This window comes from Gracilinanus agilis, chromosome 3 (assembly GCF_016433145.1).
Source record: "Gracilinanus agilis isolate LMUSP501 chromosome 3, AgileGrace, whole genome shotgun sequence".
NCBI lineage: Eukaryota > Metazoa > Chordata > Mammalia > Didelphimorphia > Didelphidae > Gracilinanus > Gracilinanus agilis.
In genome coordinates, this window is record NC_058132.1 from 640,092,299 (window position 1) to 640,108,910 (window position 16,612).

The 16,612-nt window shown below is 57.6% G+C and overlaps 1 protein-coding gene across 1 annotated transcript in view; it reads left to right on the forward strand.

The window, feature by feature from the left end:
- The first annotated feature begins 62 nt into the window (after nt 1–62).
- ZZEF1 (zinc finger ZZ-type and EF-hand domain containing 1) overlaps nt 63–16,612 on the forward strand; it is a 67,853-nt gene continuing 51,303 nt past the window's right edge. Inside the window, exons 1-6 of the mRNA XM_044669491.1 lie at nt 63–1,091; nt 12,343–12,487; nt 13,392–13,586; nt 14,453–14,624; nt 15,140–15,339; nt 16,011–16,221. Of these exons, the coding sequence (XP_044525426.1) occupies nt 63–1,091; nt 12,343–12,487; nt 13,392–13,586; nt 14,453–14,624; nt 15,140–15,339; nt 16,011–16,221 (1,952 nt within the window). The remainder of the gene's footprint in view (nt 1,092–12,342; nt 12,488–13,391; nt 13,587–14,452; nt 14,625–15,139; nt 15,340–16,010; nt 16,222–16,612) is intronic.

A 16,612-nucleotide genomic window follows, 5' to 3' on the forward strand; every position in this document is an offset into this window, starting at 1 on the left:
TGGGGCACACAGCAGGCCCCTAATGGCGGTTTGAACCTGTTACCGCTCCACCTTGGAGCGCAATGTCCGGGGAAGCACGCACCTGCCAGGCTGCTATAGGCGCGGCCCCGCGCGTAGTGGGCCCTCCCGGTGGCCACGTCGAACACGCGGCCCAACAACGCCACGTAGAGGCCAGGCTCAGCATCGCCGCCGCGATAGCGGGCCAGCTCGGCGGCGCGGAGCAGCCGGGGACCCGCCGCCGCCCCTCGGCGGCCAAATTGCCAGGATACAGCTGCTGCCGCCACGGCCACGGCCACGGCCAGGGCCAGGCCCAGCCGCGGCCGCACGCAGCAGTCCTCACTGGCCATACTCCTCCTCCCCATCGGCGCCTGCGCCAGTGCCCGTCCGCCGCCCTTCACAAAGATGGCGGCCACCGGTCCTCAGTCCTGCGCTCGGCCTGCCTCTACCAAGATGGCAGCTGGGGAGATGTTCTTGTGCGTCACGGAGGAGGAATCCCTTCTTCCGGCCTGAGGGGGCGGAGGCGGGATCAGCTCCCCTCAGGCCCCGGCTCAGGGAGGCTTCTTCGCGACACCAGGCGGCGGCGCTTGACGGCTCGGAAGTCGGAAGCCGGAAGCGGCCGGCTTCGTTCCGCCCCACCCTTCGAGACGCGCCTGCGCCAATCGGGTCCTGGCCGGCGGCTGGGACTGACGCTCCGGGCAATGGGGAACGTTCCTAGCGCCAATAGCGATGAGGATGAGCTCGAGGGCCCGGGCGAGGCTGGCGCGGCGCCGGGGGCCGGGCCGGGGACAGCCGGTGCAGATGTCCCGGGCCTGCACCGCTCCCCGGGCTCTGAGGGCTCCCCCTCGGCCGCCGCAGCGGGCGGCCTACCCCGAGCCCCGGCACTGCTGGAGCCCGGAGCCCTGCGTGAGGCTGCGGCCCGCCTGAACCCAGGAGCCACCCCCAGCCCGTCCCCGGCCTCTACCTCGGGGGGCTCGGGCCGGCCTCAGGCTGCCTTGCTGCGCTGGCTCGAGGAGCGCCGGGCCCGGGGCGACATCGTGGTGAGCGTCGAACAGCTGCGGGAGGCGCTGGAGGCCCGCGGGGCAGGGGACGAGGTGAGGAGCCGCAGAGGGTCCCGAGCCCGCCTTAGGGGAAGGTGCAGGCGAGGAGCCCTCCCCCCAGGAACCCTGCCTCCACTCTGCTAGTACCCCGCGGGGGTCAGGGTCAGCGTCAGGGTCAGGCTTCCCACCCGGATCTCTTCCCTCCCTCCTCTGGGGTGAGTTAGAGGGCAGTGCCTGGGCACTGGCAGGGCACACCCTGACAGAGCGTGCCACTGATTCTGGGGAGGGATCTGTGGGGGCAGAGCACTGTAGGGAGCCTCCTGGTTGTGCCCAAGGGATTCTTAGGGTATGTGGGTGGGCCTGGTGCCTACAAGCTCGTTCAGGACTGGGGTGTCATTGCTAGGTTCTCCCTTCTGGCTCTTCAGCCCAGCCCTGAGGATACCCAGGTACCAAAAGGGCACTTCTCTTGCCTCCCCGACCTCTCCTTGGTGTCTTTGTGGGCTGGTCGCCAAGAGGCCCGGACTGCCCCTTTCAGCGCTTGGCCACATCCCTCTGGTCCTCTTGATGGGTACCTCCTGAATGCGTGCCCAAGTGGAGGGGGGTCTCTGTTAGGCACCTCCTGTGTGCCCACAAGTGGGGGGTGGGGTAGAGCCACAGACAAAAGCAAAGAGATTCACCTTGGCCTCGGGGCAGCTGAGGTGGTCAGCAGTCATTGAGCAGTAGCCCAACTTGGTCTTTGGTTCAGCTCGTCCTGTTTAGGCTCTGATCACTGTGTTCCTGGCAGGCCCTACCTTGGGGGAGTTCCCTGCTCACCCTCAATGGTGTTGCACTGACGAGGTCTTGGATGCCCATCCACTCTGGATCCAGAGACAAGGGCTCCTCTTTGGTTGGGGAGAAACTGGACAGCTGGAGCCCATGAGCGTGTGTGGGTTAGCCTGGCGCTGGGGCTACAGAGGGAACATTCCGGGGCCGGGGAGATGCCATCCTGGCCTCAGGCCCCTGGACACTGGCTTTGTCTTAGCAAGATGCCTGGCACCTAGCTGGAGCTTGAGGAAGGCTTATTGACCAGCTAGCTGACCCACTGTCCATGGCCGACTTGGCTCATGGTCCATCCACGAAACGTCTCTAGTGTTCACTTAAACATGAGAGATTGTTTTTTGAACCAAATGGAGACCTCGATGTTTGTGCCACTGATCGCCGCCTCTTTAGATTGAGCTGTGGAAATTGTGGATGCTCGAATGTCCTGGCAGGAGTCAGCTTCCTGGTCCCCTCTTCTGTGCCGTCTGTCTGGATTTATGCAGGGAGCCACTGAGTGTGCCAGGGAGAAGTCAGGAGAGGCTCCATGTGGATGGGCACACCAGAGATTAGGAGAGGGAGGGTGTCGTCGACTGCAGGTCAGGGTCTGAGGATCCAAGGGGTGCCCACACGAGCCAAGCCTCTCCAGACTGGTCATGGTCAGATTGGGAAGCCCCAGGTGCCCCCCTGCGGAGCTGGTATTCTGAGTGGGTGGGTCTGGGCCCCAGGGAGTGGATCTCAACACACATGTGCGGGAAGGGTAGGGAAGAATGGAAAGGCAGCATTTATTAAGCTCCTGCTGTGTGCCAGACTCCTTGGTGACTGTACCCCATCTGGCCTTGGGAGGCCGGGGCTGCTTTCTCCAAGCTCTGCTGATGCGACAGGCCCCTGATCCACCCCTGGCTGGCCACAGAGAGTTGCTGCTTACTTGGGAGGTGTAGAAGCCTCAAGGCATAGAGATGGGTGGCCAGTTGTGTGTGAGTGGGGAGAAGACACCCCCCTCCCTCAAGAAGAGTCAGGGTGGAAGGCAGGAAGGCAGTTGGGAGTCCATTGGGGGGCCTTGCCTGAGTGTGCAGCATCATCGAACTGACCCATAGGAGAGGAGAAATCAGGGGAAACAGGGCCAGGTGGGAGTTCCTCATCTTGAGGGATGGAAAGTGGCTTCTGTCCCAGTCAGGGAGACTCAGGAGGGTTTGGATTAGGGCAGAAGCCAGAGCAGAGAAGGAGGGCCCAGAGAAAGCTCAAGTGGTCAGACAGCTCCTTGGTACCCACAGAAGGAGTGGGCTGGGAAGCCACACAGCAAGGCATGGAAAAGGTCCCCAGAGCCAGAGAAAGGTCCAGAGAGGAGAGCGCTGGCCACAGAGGCCGCCTTCAGGCTGAAGAGAAACCTAAGGAAGACAGCCAAGTCATCAGTCCTGTCTGAGAGGCCTGAAAAGGAGGCTCAGACCAGAGAGTTTTAGTGATGGGGCCCAGACCGAAGGCCCCAGGATGACCCACATCCCAAAGAGAGCCTGCTCGTGAAGTCCAAGGCTGGAGGTTGGCCAGAGAGGTTGTGTGCTTGTGTGGGGCAATTTGGAGACCCAGAGCCCAAGAGGGGTCTCCCATCCCAGGTACAGGATCCTAGGGCAGGAGGCAGAAAAGTGAGAGACATCTCGGGAGGCTCCACTGTCACCGGATATTTGTCGAGTAAAAGCCTTTGCCCTGCGAGGGACCCTGGGCACTCACTGAGAAGAGCAGCCTTTCTGAAGCTAGGCCTTGGAAGAGTTTGTAAAATGCTTTCCATGGATAATGTAGAGATAAGACCAGCAATCCCTGCTCTCAGTGGGGTGCTTCGGAAAGATGGAAAGGGAGGCAGCGCCCAGCTGCCTTGGTATGGCCGATCGGTCTAGAACATGGAGGCTCTCGGCTCAGTCCCAGGGTTCACTGTGGTCACCCAGAACTCCAAGAGAGACCTCCATGGCATCGGTCTGACCGCCCCCAGGATTTGGGGGAGATGCTAGAAGGCAGAGTGTAACCCAGTAAGGAGCAGTTGGCAACCATCTCCAGAATGGAGGATTTGGCTTGGATTAAGAGAGTCCGTTCCCTTAGGACCTTGGAGAAAAATGACCCCAACGATCCGCCTTCTTTTGTGCTCTTGCTTTTGTCCTTGCCTCCTGGCATGTTGCCCTAAGCACTAGGGGGCAGAAGAGGAGTGTGAGGCAAGAGGGTGAGGTTTCCAGGCCTCGGCTCAAGGAGGCCTTAATCCATTTTGCTGAGAGCTGGCATTTCTTAGAGCCAGGACCTGGCCGTCACCAGCCAAGTGGCCTTGAGATGGACTTTGATGCCTTTATTCCCTGCAATTTGGTCGGTAAAATGCTGTGCTCTTGGAATCTTCATAACTTGTACTAGGGTGTGTCTAGGCGGGCACTCCTTCCTACCTGTTGAGTTTGCTTTCTGTCTTGGGCCAAAGTCTGACCAGCCGGGCTTTCTTATCAGTAGGAGTGGTGAAGGGAGGTGGGGGAGTTTGCCCCCCAGGAACAGGATCCAGCCAACAAGTCCGGAGAGGAAGTGTGGGGAAAATTGAATTGTGGTTTGTCAGCAGAAGAGAGGCTGGGCAAACCTGCCCATGGAGCCTTCTCTGGGCCCAGGAGGAGCAGCAGACTGTAAACAATGGCTCTCCTTCAATTCAGTAGGTATTTCGGGAGTACCTTACAGATTCCAGAGAGCATCAGGCATTTGGGGGAATCCCTTCTGCACACACAGAGGCCCTCCTGAAACATCATCTCTGAGAACTGTTCGTCGTATTTTGCTTGAAACGTTGGGGAAAGGTTCAAAAAAAGAAAGCAAAAACCTGAGCCACCTCCAGGTAGCATCACCGAAAGCCCAGTGCTACCCTTTGGTTTATGGGAGCTCCAGGATCCCTCAGACAAACAGAACCATCCCCTACCTTTATGGCTGGCTTTCTTTTGGAGGGAACTTGGGGTCCAAGGAAGCCTTAGTTGTTGGCTCCCAGACATCCCAGGGAAAGGACAGACTGCCCAGTGGTCTACCCAACTTTGGGTTCAAGTGCCAATCCCTTCCCCACCTGGTTTCTATTGGCTTCTCCTTTTCATATTCCTAAAATAAGTGGCCATTCTCCCCCCACCCCCAACCCTCAGTGCATTCCTTTTCCCCAGGTCACGGGGACCTAACAGAACCACCCCAGGCCTTGTTGAATTGGACCACCTTGTGATATTGGGATTCCAAAGGGGACACGTGGACCCTCTCCCAGTGTTGGAATGAAAACAACTGATCTGGACTTGGTGTCCCTCGTGGTGGTTCATTCCTCTTTACTGTTCTATGGTTCTTTTCACTCCTTTGCACTTCAGCGTTTCTCCCCAGCTCTGATCTTCTTGGACAGGTTGGAAATCCTGTGTCATTTGAGGTCCATTTTCCCCCTTGTAGCATGTTCCAGCTTTTTCTGGGTACATTCTTCTGGGCCCTCAGACAGTATCCTTTGCCATCTGGAAGCCAAGCCATACTCCAAGCCCTCTGCTCCTTGCTTGCTGCTGTGGGTGGACTCCCGACAGGGACTTCTCAGGGCATTCATTGTAGCTTTCTGTCTGTCGACAGTGTTTTCTCTTTGACCTGGCAGGGCTGGGTTTGGGCTGTGCTCTGTGTGCCCAGGAGTTTGCATTTGGGGGTTTCTTTCAGGCAGTGACCAGTAGATTCTGTTTCTCCTTTGCCCTCTGGTCCCCAGAGATCCAAGTAGCTTCCAGTTCTTGAAACAGGCTCCCGGGCTCTTGTTTTGTCGTGATTATGGTTGGGGCGGTCCAGGGATTAGGAGGCTTCAGTTTTTCCTTCTTTTTGTGGCGAGACCTAACCTTTTCTAAAATTTCTGAAGTTAATAGTTCTCGTCGTCCCCTGAGGTGTGCCACCTTGAACCTATTGGATCGACCTTAGTGCGATAGCAAAGAAAGATGATCAATGTCGGAGGGGCCGTGGGGCAATCGGAACACTAATGCACACTGTTGGTTGAGTTGTGATCTGATTCATTCATTCTGTAGAGCAACTGGACTATGCCCAAAGGACTCTAGACCTGCATTCCCTTTGACCCAGCAATAATACCACTACTCAGTCTGTGCGTCTCAAAGAGTTAAAAGAGAGAGAGAGAGAGAGAGAGAGAGAGGAAAGACTACTTGGACGAAAATATAGCAGCTCTTTGTGATAGCAGAGAATTGAGGGGATGGTGGCCATCAGCTGGGGAATGGCTGTATAAGTCGTGGCGTGTGATACTTACGGAATGCTGTTTTACTAGAAGAAATGACAAGCAGGATGATTTCCAGAAAATCTGGAAAGACTTCCATGAACGGATGCAAAGGTGAAGTGAGCAGAAGCAGAAGAAGAATGTACATGGCAAGGGCAGTATTTCTTGAACAACTGTGAATGGGCTCGTTCTTCTCAGCAATGCAGTGGTCCAAAACAGTCCCAGAGATTCATAATGAAAAATGCCGCCGGTGGCCCTCCAAGCAAGAATGGATGGAGTCTGAATGTAGACAGAAACGTACTGGAGTTCCCTTTTTTCTTCTTTATTTTGGAGTTTGAAATCTCTTCCACAAAATGATGGAAAACATTGTAGCGATTGCACATTGTTTATCGTCTCCGAGATGGGGAGAATTTGGAACCTAAAATGTAAAAAAATGTTTGTAAATTTTACACAAAATGGGGAAAAAATAAAATATTTGTTGTCTCAAAAGAGTCACTGACTTCTCGTGGTCCATTTGAATTTTCCGAGCGTGTAGCTCAGGCAGGGTCTTGTCCCTGTGGTGTCGAGCTGGTCATTCCCTCTCCAATCCCTTCTTCCTAGTTCTCACCGCTTTTCCCGTTTTTCTTGTTGTTCCCCCCCCCCCCCCCCGTGCTCATTTCATCTATTAGAACATTTTAAAACTAAACTTCATCTCTTTTGAGAATCCGTGTCCAAACCTTATTTTTCCTTGAGGATTTGCTTGTAGAAAATTTGGAGTTATTTTCTTCCTCTCAATGTGTCTTGAGAGACCCTGACCCATAATAGCTTCTTATGGTGGGATTCTTTTTTGTTTGCTCTGTCTTCCAACCAACTTCCTGGCATAGTGAGTAGAGAGTCCTGGACCTGAACACTGGAAGTCCCGAGTTCAGATCCCGCCTCAAGTACTTGCTAATTGTGTGACGTTGGACAAGTAGCTTAGTCTCCATTTGCCCCAGTTTCCTCAGCTAAAATGGGGACAATAGTAGTACTGACCTCCCAGGGCTGTTGTGAGGATAAGAGATTTGTAAAGCCCTTAGCACAGTGTTTGAAACACAGTGAATCCTACAGGAATGCTAGTGATGATGATGTCGTCGGGGCTGTGCTCTGGGCACTTCTGGAGGCAAGGTCTGGACTGGTCCTGCTGGTGCTTTCTGAGGGTACTGAGTGTTGTGGTATTCCAGGATCTCGGGGACAGCTTGGCCTGGGCACTTGCAGGCTTTCGGGACTTCTCAAAGTGGTCTGAATCAGGATAGAACCTGATTACTGCCCCTTTCCACTGCCTGAGCTCTGCAAGTTCCTGACCCGGGTTTGGGTCTGGCTCTGAACCAGAGCAGATGCTGTTGGATTGATCCCCTTCCAGTCAGGTGGAAGCTCTTCCCTCTGGGATTCCTCCCTGGGATTGGGTTAGAAATGAGAACTGAGAAGCCAGCTCTTTGTCTTGAGTCTGGGTCTCTCGGTATACACTCGGAGCCTTTCCCTTCTTCCTACCTGGGATGCCGCTCCTGGGTGTAGGCTCCCCCCCGCCCTTAGTCTACCCTGTGTCTGTCGCCCAGAACTGAGCCGGGGGCCAGGAAGTTGTTGGGGAGCACCTGTGCTCCCGAGAAGCCTTCTTGCCTCTCCCATGACAGGGTGCTCCAGCAGCTGTGCCCCTGGCCAGACCGGCTCCCTAGGCTGGCCCAAGTTGGGGATGTGACTCACTGCATCTTTTCCTTGGGTTTCCCCAATGAGATGTGGGCCTGGTATGTGGAGCAGATTTAGGGGGAGCTCCTGACAACGTCGGGGTTCTGCCCCTTTCTTCCTCCTGTAGTTAGAGGGAAAACAGACGTAGGCCAGAGGTTAGCGTCGCGGGATGGGGCTGGAGCCCAGGGCCTCGTGATGAATGGCGGCTTCACAGCAGCTCGGAATCTTCACCATAGGAAAACAGGAGTAGGAACGAGGCATAAAGCGGTCCAGCCTTTCTGGTGAGCCTGCTCAAAGGCCCAGCAACCCTCGAAGAGACCCCAGAAAGAAGAGAAGGGCCCCTGTGGCCAGACTTTTTTTGTGGGGGTGGAGGACTGGACACTCGCAGTACACGGCAGACAGGAAGCGACCAAGCAAGTTATGGGGTACGAGCATGTCGTATACACCAAAGGTGGAGGAGATGGACTCGGAAATGTGGGAAAATGTTTGCGAACTGGTGGGAGCAGAAGCAGCAGAACCATTTCTACGCTGCCAGCAACACTAGTGGCCGCTCCCATTAGCTAAGGCTCGAGTATGGGTCTGCTGGCCCAGGAGGAGCGAGGCATGGGAGACAGTGTCTGGGCATTTTTTCTGGCTCTTCCCTTTGCCTAGTGTGCCCTCCCTCCCCACTTCTGCCTCCTAACTTCCTGTAAGACCCAGCTAAAATCAGGAAGCCTGTTCTGGACCGTCTTAATTCCAGGGCCTTTCCTCTGTTGATCAGCACCCATTTGTCCTGTTAGAGCGGGGGGCATGTCACCTCCTTTGGCCTGGCACATAGGAGGCACGTAAGACATGGTTAGTGCCTGAATGGCAAAGAGATAGAAGATGGACTGTTTTTGAAGAAGAGCGAAAAGGCCACTTAGTTCAGGCAGCGGGAGAAGGTGGGAGGCTAGATGGCAGCCAGGTTGGGAAGGTTTTCAAGGCCTAAATGGAGGCGTTTGCATTCGGTGCCCAGAATAATTTATTGATCCCAGGAAGATGTGCTGAGCCCTGGACTTTGGCCCTGTGAGGAAGATGGGCTGGGGAAGCAGGGAGACTGATGAGGAAGGAGAGTGTGTGCAGTGTGTGCCCGGATGCAGATGGTCGATGTGCGATTGGAGAGAAGGGAAGTGGGGTAAGTGAATGGCGGCACGGAGTCAAGGATAGCGCCATTTGGAAATTTGGGAACCAGATGCCGAAGTCGTGCATTGATTTAGAGCAGGAAAGAACTGAAGAGGCCGCGGCCTCCAGGCCCGCCCCATGTTAGCGAGATGAGGAGATGGAATCAGGGGCTCAGGGGGTGGGCGCGAGAGTGAGGAGGATGACTTTCGCTCGAGCCATCCCAAGGTCGAGGCGCCTTTGGGACGTTTGGGTGTGCAGCGTTCCTTAGAGCTGGGCTGGATGGCTACTTATGTGAATGGCTTTCATAGAGATGGCGGAACGGGGCTTCTTGAGAAGTCACCGAGAGGAGAAGCAGACAGAGAATGAGATAGGAGACGGAGGAGAACCAAAGGCGGCCGTGGTGCCAAATAAATAGCCAGAGCAGGCCAGCAGCATCAGGCGAGGCAGAGTGGTCGAGAAGGACGAGGCTTGCTGGAGGAACAGGGGCTCGGGACCGGCTGTGCCCAGAGAGAGCCATGAAGCGGGTCTTTAGAGAGGAGGGCCATGGGAGGAAAAGCAAAGGGAGGGGAAGTTCTCCCTCAAGATTGCTGTGGCTGGCTCGAGAAGATGGTGCGAATAGCCATCTGGAAGGACAGGATCGACTTGCTGCAGAGAGACGAGAGACAGAATTGTGACTGCTTCTGGTGGAGAGGACCGATGAGCCTGCCTGTCCCAGAAGTCCTCCCTCCAGGAAGCGGAGAGGAGCAGTCTGCCCAACACCCTGCAGGACGTGGCGCTGGACAAGCCCACTGTGCCGTGAGGTCTTCAAAGGCACAACTTCCTGGTCGGCTTTGGTTTTGAGTCAAGAAGGAAAATGGAATTGTTAACTGCTCTTTGAGCATTGCTTTGGCAACCTTGTTTAAACAGTATTTGCCACAGGTAATGCCCAGCGAGGCACATTCAGAAATGCCTTCCAATTACCAGCGGCTACAAAGAACACGTTTTGTTATGGTTGGTGGTTGTCCTTCGCCCCCAGAGGACCAGAATGACATCAGGACACGTCTTGACTTGGGCAGGATTTGGCCTGAAGGGAGGCCGAGTTGCCCAGACTCGTCGGCCTCGCTCCCTTTTCCAGAGTCATCCAAATCCAGTGTTGGAACGACTGGCGATGGCCTGGGATTCAGGGGGCGACTGTGGCCTCTTCTCTGTCTGACCGAGCTTTGAGCTCTCCACAGTGACTGCTACAGCCCCCTTCATGACTGTTGGAACGAACTGTTGTCATCTTCCACATGCTTAGGGTAGATACCCCTTAATTCACCGAGGGGTTCGTGGCCTATTGGTTACCCTCAATCTGGTTTGGCGCCCCCCACCCCCACCCCAGATGCTTTACTGGTGGGTGGCTGCTGGGTGTGCTACAGAGCAGAGATGGGTGACAGGCGGGCACCAAAGGTGGATGAGCAGCCCTGAAAAGGGCTCAGCAAACCCTCACCCCAGAGATGCTGGTCCCCCCTGAGCCCCACGTTATACTCAAAAGCAATGACCATTAGTGTTACTTGGCCCTAGTTTTTTACAGAAGAAAATTAGGTTGGGAGGAGAGACTGGGAAAGTGGTAAGCCAGGTTTAGCCTCTCAGGAACACAAGCGACTTGGGGAAAACCCGAAAGCTGTTGGGCGGAAATTGGGGTTAGACTAAGCTTCTGTGATCCCAGACGTACAGGCCATTCCAGCTCTGGGCCATCTAAAAGCTTCCGTATGCACAAAGCCAATGTCTTTAGAACAAGAGACAGACGGGGAAAAACAATCTCGGCGTCACCCTTCTTGTGGCCGGCGTTGGGGGAGGGCGATAAACATCTCCAAGAGGAAGGGCCGTCCTCCACGGATCCGTGGGTCAGAGGGTACGGACCACGACTTGCCCAGGGAAGCACTGCACGTGGCAGGCTGTGAAGCCTCGGTCCACTTCTGTCACAGTCCAGACACAGCTCTTCCTTCCCAGCTTGCGAATTGGCAAAGGTGGGCATCCCGTTGTTGGCGGGCAGAGGTCTGGCCATTCTGGGAAACTCTTTGTAATTGGGCTGAAAACCCGGAGCTCCCTCTGCTGGACACACACTGGGGTGGGCAGACTCACGAGACCATTCAGAGTTCGATGCCCATCCGTTAGGGGATGGCCGAACCCATTTGAGCACGACGTGAAGGAATGTGAGGCACGTAGACTTAGAAGGCTGCCGAAGAAAGGCAGCCAGGCCGCTGCCTTCAGCCCCGCAAACAGACCTGTGAGGTAAAATCAAATGAGATTAAAATATTTAAGGACCGTCACCCCAAGAATTGCGGGGCCTCTCCAGGGAGAGTTGCCTCTAAGGGGCTGTGGGAAAGTACAGAAGAGTTTCCCAGGGAGGGCGAGGCCTGAGAAAGGCACAATTAGGGACCCTGCAAACTTAGGGGCTGGGAAGAAGAGAGGAAGGATGAGAGGAAGAGAAGGGGGTTCTGGGGGATGGGGACAGCAGCGTTCAGTGGCTTTGGCCAGAACAAGGCCTGTAGAGCCTGGGGGCAATGAGAGCCCCCTACCAGGACAGAAGTAGAGGCAAGAGTTAGACCACTTAGTATTTCAGATGACCTCCTTTGAGCCTCTTCCCCAGACCCACAAGAAGTTGGCTGAGAGTGGGAATGCTGGGAGGCAGGAATGGGGGGTGGTACTCTGCTTGGCTTGGCTTTAGCAAGGAGGAGAGACATGGAGGTAGCAGAGAACGAAGATGAAGGAAGCTTGCTCCGACGCCCTGGAGGCCCATGAAGGAGGCTGAAATGTCTTCAGTTGAAGGAGTGGCCTTGGGGTCAGGAAGCACCTGCCCTCAGAGATAGTGGTCCTGGGCAAGTCACTTCACCTTTGTGCCTCAGTTTCCTCAGCTGTAAGGGATTAGATATCAAAAAGTCTGTCACCATGTAGATGGGAGCGTCTCTGTCTCTCCCTCTCTCCCCCTCACTTCCCCTCCTAACCCTACCCCTCCATTGCCCTGTGTCCTCTCTCTTCTCTTCCTGTCCTGACTCCCTTCTCGTTTCTTCCTTCTCTTTGTCACTCTCCTCCAACCCCTCTTCATCCTTCTCGCTCTCTTTCTCCCCATGACCTCCCCCCTCTTCCTCTCTCCCTCCTCCCTGCCCCCAGGCCCCCAACATTTCCAGTGTCTGTCTGCTTCAGCGCAGTCAGCTAAGAAGTGCCAGGGGACAGGTTGCCAGGAGGCAGATTCCGTGGTGGGTTTGTTGTTGCCATTTTAAAAAGAATCATTCTAAATGGGGGAAGGTCCTTCCTGGGAGAGAAGGGCAGGGTGAGTTACGGCTGCCGAACCGAGCAGCCCCTGGGCCCAAGGGAGGCCGCCACAGGCTGGTCAGGCGGGACCTCGACCTCCCCTCAGTGATGGGTTTTGTGTTTGGGGCTGCCTGGGAGGCCGCTGACTGGGCCGTGTCTCGTCTGTGCCCGTAGGTGTTTGGCCAGTTTGAGGCAGAGGGCGACGGCACTGTGGACGTGGAGAACATGCTCGAGGCCCTGAAGAGCGCCCGGGGGGCCAGCCTTCCTGGGGAGCTGAGTCACGTCACGAGGCAGCTCCAGGCCTGCTCCCTGGTTCCCGGTAAGGCACAGGTGGGCTTTGCCAAGGCTAGTCTGGCAGACCTTGTTGGATCCTGATCGTGCTGAGCTTTCTGACCGCTTTCCTTAATCAGAAGCGATATTGTCTGACCCTGGCCAAGTCCCTTCACCCCCATTGCCTCGCCCTCGCCGCTCTTCTGCCTTGGAACCAATACACGGCATTGATTCTAAGATGGAAAGAGCAAGGGTTTTAAAAAAAAGCGATAGAAGGCAGCCTGTGTTCTTGAAGGGACGAGCCCCGGGCTGCCTAGAGGGGCCGCCCCCTTCCCAAATGGTCTGAGAGCCCCTTGGGACCTGGGGGGGCAGCACCCCCTGAGGCAGCCTCTTCCTTCCACTGGGCCCTGGCACCTCCCTGGCTCTCCTCTTGGAGCCCTGGGTTGATGGGTGTTTGCCGAGGAGCATTTATTGTTTTCTCATTGGGGCGAGAAGAGGCGATCTCTGAGCTCAGCCGCCACTGGGGATGCCCGCTGCGCTTGCTTGTGGTTGTGCCAACCCGCTGGGGTCACTGGAGCGGCTGCCCTGGTTAACTGGGGTGGTGAGAGCTGGTTTTGTGAGGCATTCTGGGGGGAATCTGGCTGGATCTGACTCCTCGGGGTGATTTCTCCCACCTTTCTCCATTCCCGGATCATGTCACGACAGTCTGGGGGTGGGTGTTATTATTGAACCCATTTTGTGGATGAAGAAACTTAGTCATAAAGAGGCCAGGGACTTTCCCAGGTCCCATAGCTAGGAAGCATCTGAGGCTGGATTGGAACTCGGGCCTCCTCAGAGGCAGGTCCAGCACCCTGTGCAGCCGGGGGCAGAGGAGGCTCATGTCCCTGGGGACGGCCGGAGATGCCCAGACCGTGCCCGGGGCCCCTTGAGGACCGTCCCTTTGTTCCTCACAGGGTTCATTGACATCTTTGCCGAGTCCAAGGAGAGCCTGGGGCCCCACTCTTCCCTGATCTTGCGCTTCCTCCACCGGCACCGGATCGCCAGCACAGCCATCCCTTACCCGCTCTTGGACTATTGCCACACGATCTCGGCCATGAGGTCGTCGGTGTTAAAGGAGGCTCTGGATCACCTGGTTCAGAAGGACAAAGGTGAGGGGCCTGACCAGAAGTCAGGAGGTGAAAGACAGAAAGCAGGGCTGGCTGTCGCTCAGGCCTGTGGCCAGGGGCCCCTGCGGCCGTCAGGAAGCCTCTGTGGGAAGAGGAAGGGTTTGGGAGGCTGGCAGTTCAGAGGAAGGTCTGGCACGCCTTGAAGGCCAGTGCTAAGGCTTTTTCTGGAGGCTGCGTGGCCCAGGCTCAGACCCCAGGAGAGGGGGCAGTCTTGGGGCTTTCCTTACTCCGTGGGAAGAGAGCTGGTAAGACGCAGGAGCCCTCCTAACTTCTCTTGTGCCTTGGGGCCAAGAGTTTGGATTTTGGTAAACGGTTCTAGCCAGGGCGGGAGGACCGGAGAGAGGCGAGGAGGATGGAGCCAGCCCTCCCGAGCCTGTGATGATAGTGGACACAGCCCTGGCATGGAGGCGAGGAAACTGAGGCAGGCTGGGGTTTGGTGACTTGGCTGCTAAGTACTTGGGCCTTGAGGGCAAAGAAAGGTTTCCTCAGAGGAGGGAGCAGCTATTTCTATGGCACCTCCAGTTTGCCAGGCCCCCCGGTCCTCTCTTGGGATCCTGGGAGGGGGCGTGCCAGAGGCAGGCAGATGACCACCCAGGGTCACCCAACCAGGCACTCTGGGCTGCCTCTGGAGTCTGTCAGGGGAGATGCAGCGGTGGGTGTCACTTGGAGCCGGGTGCCGGAGAGGGTCGCACATCCGGCTTGTGGCATCTCCGAGGCTTCTGTAGGGTTTTGGGGAGTGGGCGGCTGTCCAGCACGGAGGAGGCCGGCGGAGCGGGCCAGAGCCCGACAGGTGGGGGACCGGCGGGGCCAGAGGCCTCAAGTGGTCAGGGCCCCGGTTCCCTTTGCAGAGGGCCCGGGAGAGCTCAACGGGGGCCAAGAGTCGGAGCAGCTCAAGTCCATCGCCAAGTGCTACACGTACATCGAGACGTCGTCCAACTCGGCCGACATCGACAAGATGACCAACGGAGAGACGTCGTCCTTCTGGCAGTCTGACGGCAGCGCCCGCTCGCACTGGATTCGGTGAGTGCCCTGCCGTCCTTCAGCCTGTGGGGCCCGGAGAGCCGGCCGGCCCTGACGGGGGGACGTGCTAGGAGGCGTCCTTTGGAGAAGCCGGCTGGGGTCCTCTCCCGGGGCCGAGGCGGAAGCGCTTTTGGCCCAGCAGGCGTGTCTCTGGCCCGCAGCGTCCTCTCTCTCGGGGGCTCGTCCCGGCCCACCTCCCGACTCCTGTCTCTCCCGCGTTCTCCAGCCCCAGAAGGCTCTGGCACTGGTGGGGAAACATGTTTGTTAGCTCTGGCCTGGCCTGAGAATGCTGGATGTAGCTTTAAGGAGCCCGATTGGCCGGCTGCTGGGTCCCGGCCCTCCAGGACGGCTGGGCTGGGTCGAGCCAGCCACGGAGGGAAAGGCCACTGTCCCGCATCTCCGGGCTCAGGGGCGGCCGTGCCGAGGCCCGCTGCAGAAGGGCCAGGCCGGGGCAGTCGGCCCGCAGGCCCCGCCGCTTCGGGCACCTCCCAGACCTTCTGCTCTTTGTGGCCCAGCTTGAAGATGAAGCCGGACGTCGTCCTCAGGCACCTGTCCATCGCCGTGGCGGCCAACGACCAGAGCTACATGCCGCAGCAGGTCACGGTGGCCGTGGGGAGGAACGCCAGCTCTCTGCAGGAGGTCCGAGACGTCCACATCCCGAGCAACGTCACCGGCTACGTGACGCTGCTGGAGAATGCCAACATCAGTCAGCTGTGTGAGTCTGCAGAGCTCCCGGGGGGTCACCCAGCCCGGCTCCCCATCCTCTGAGGAACCTAGGGGAGCCGCCACCCCCTTTTTAAAGAGGACTTTGGAGATGACCGAGGGAAGGTGCGGAGGAAGCCCGGTGAAGCCCTCTGTCAGGCGAGGCCGAGCGGCCCGCACTTGCTGTCCTCTGAGGCTCGGGCCGAGCCCAGCTGGGCGGGGGGCCGGGGGGACGCCCCAGAGAGCCTAGAGCTGCTAGCGGTTCTGCCGAGCCTTGGGAGAGAAGGTGCTTCTGGACCTTCTGCACGTTCTGTCTCCGGGGCTTGGATTAGCCGAGAGTCTCCCCTGCCCCTGAGGAGGCCAGTGCTGGGGCTGCTCCTGGGGGTTTCTTGGGGGATTCAAGGGTGCCTTTGTTTACGGGGTGCTCAAGGTGGGCCCCATCAGGGAGGCTCCATCGAGGCTGGGGCCTTTGTGCCTTTGCAGGCAGCGACCGCTGGGGGAAAGGGTGGCGCCCATTTTTCAGATGGGGAAATCAGAGGCTGGGGGCATTCGGCTCCAGGAGCCCGCCCAGTGAGGTCCCCCTTGGGCCACGCACTGACGTTTGCCACAGAGGCCGTGGGCCACACACTTTGGTGTGATCGCATCCCTCGAATCTAGTACCGACACACCATTTGTTCTCGGCAGACGTCCAGATTAACGTGAAGCGTTGCCTCAGCGACGGCTGCGACACCAGGATTCACGGGCTCAGGGCCGTCGGCTTTCAGAGAGTCCGCAGAGGCGGAGTCTCGGTGTCGGACGCTTCGGCCATCTGGTACTGGTCCCTTCTGACGTCTCTAGTGACGGCGTCCATGGAGACCAGCCCAGTGTTTGTGCAGACCATCCTGCAGAACACGCAGTAAGTAGCCCTTCATCTCGGTCAGCCTTCCCACGTTCCTTTTGGCCCCTTTGGCCACCGAGCGCGAGCTGTGCTTCCTCGGGCCGTCGTGGGGCCTGGTCTGGGCACACCCAAGAGAGAAAGAAAAGCTCACAGAGGCGGGCAGGTGGGCACCTTCAGAGGCACTGGGTGGGGGAGGTGTGGGCGACGGGGTCCTACAGCAACCAGCCCCTGGGGCTGCCGTGAAGGAGGGACAGGGAGGGGATAACACAGGGGTGTCCTCTCAGTCTTGGAGAAGAGGCAGAGGCTGCAGAGAAGCCGGGGGGCTGGAGGCCAAGAAGAGGGTCCCAAGGGGGATGGGGCTGCCCCTCCCTCAGGCCGAGGAGGCTGGCCTCTTGTCTGTCATCCTGTG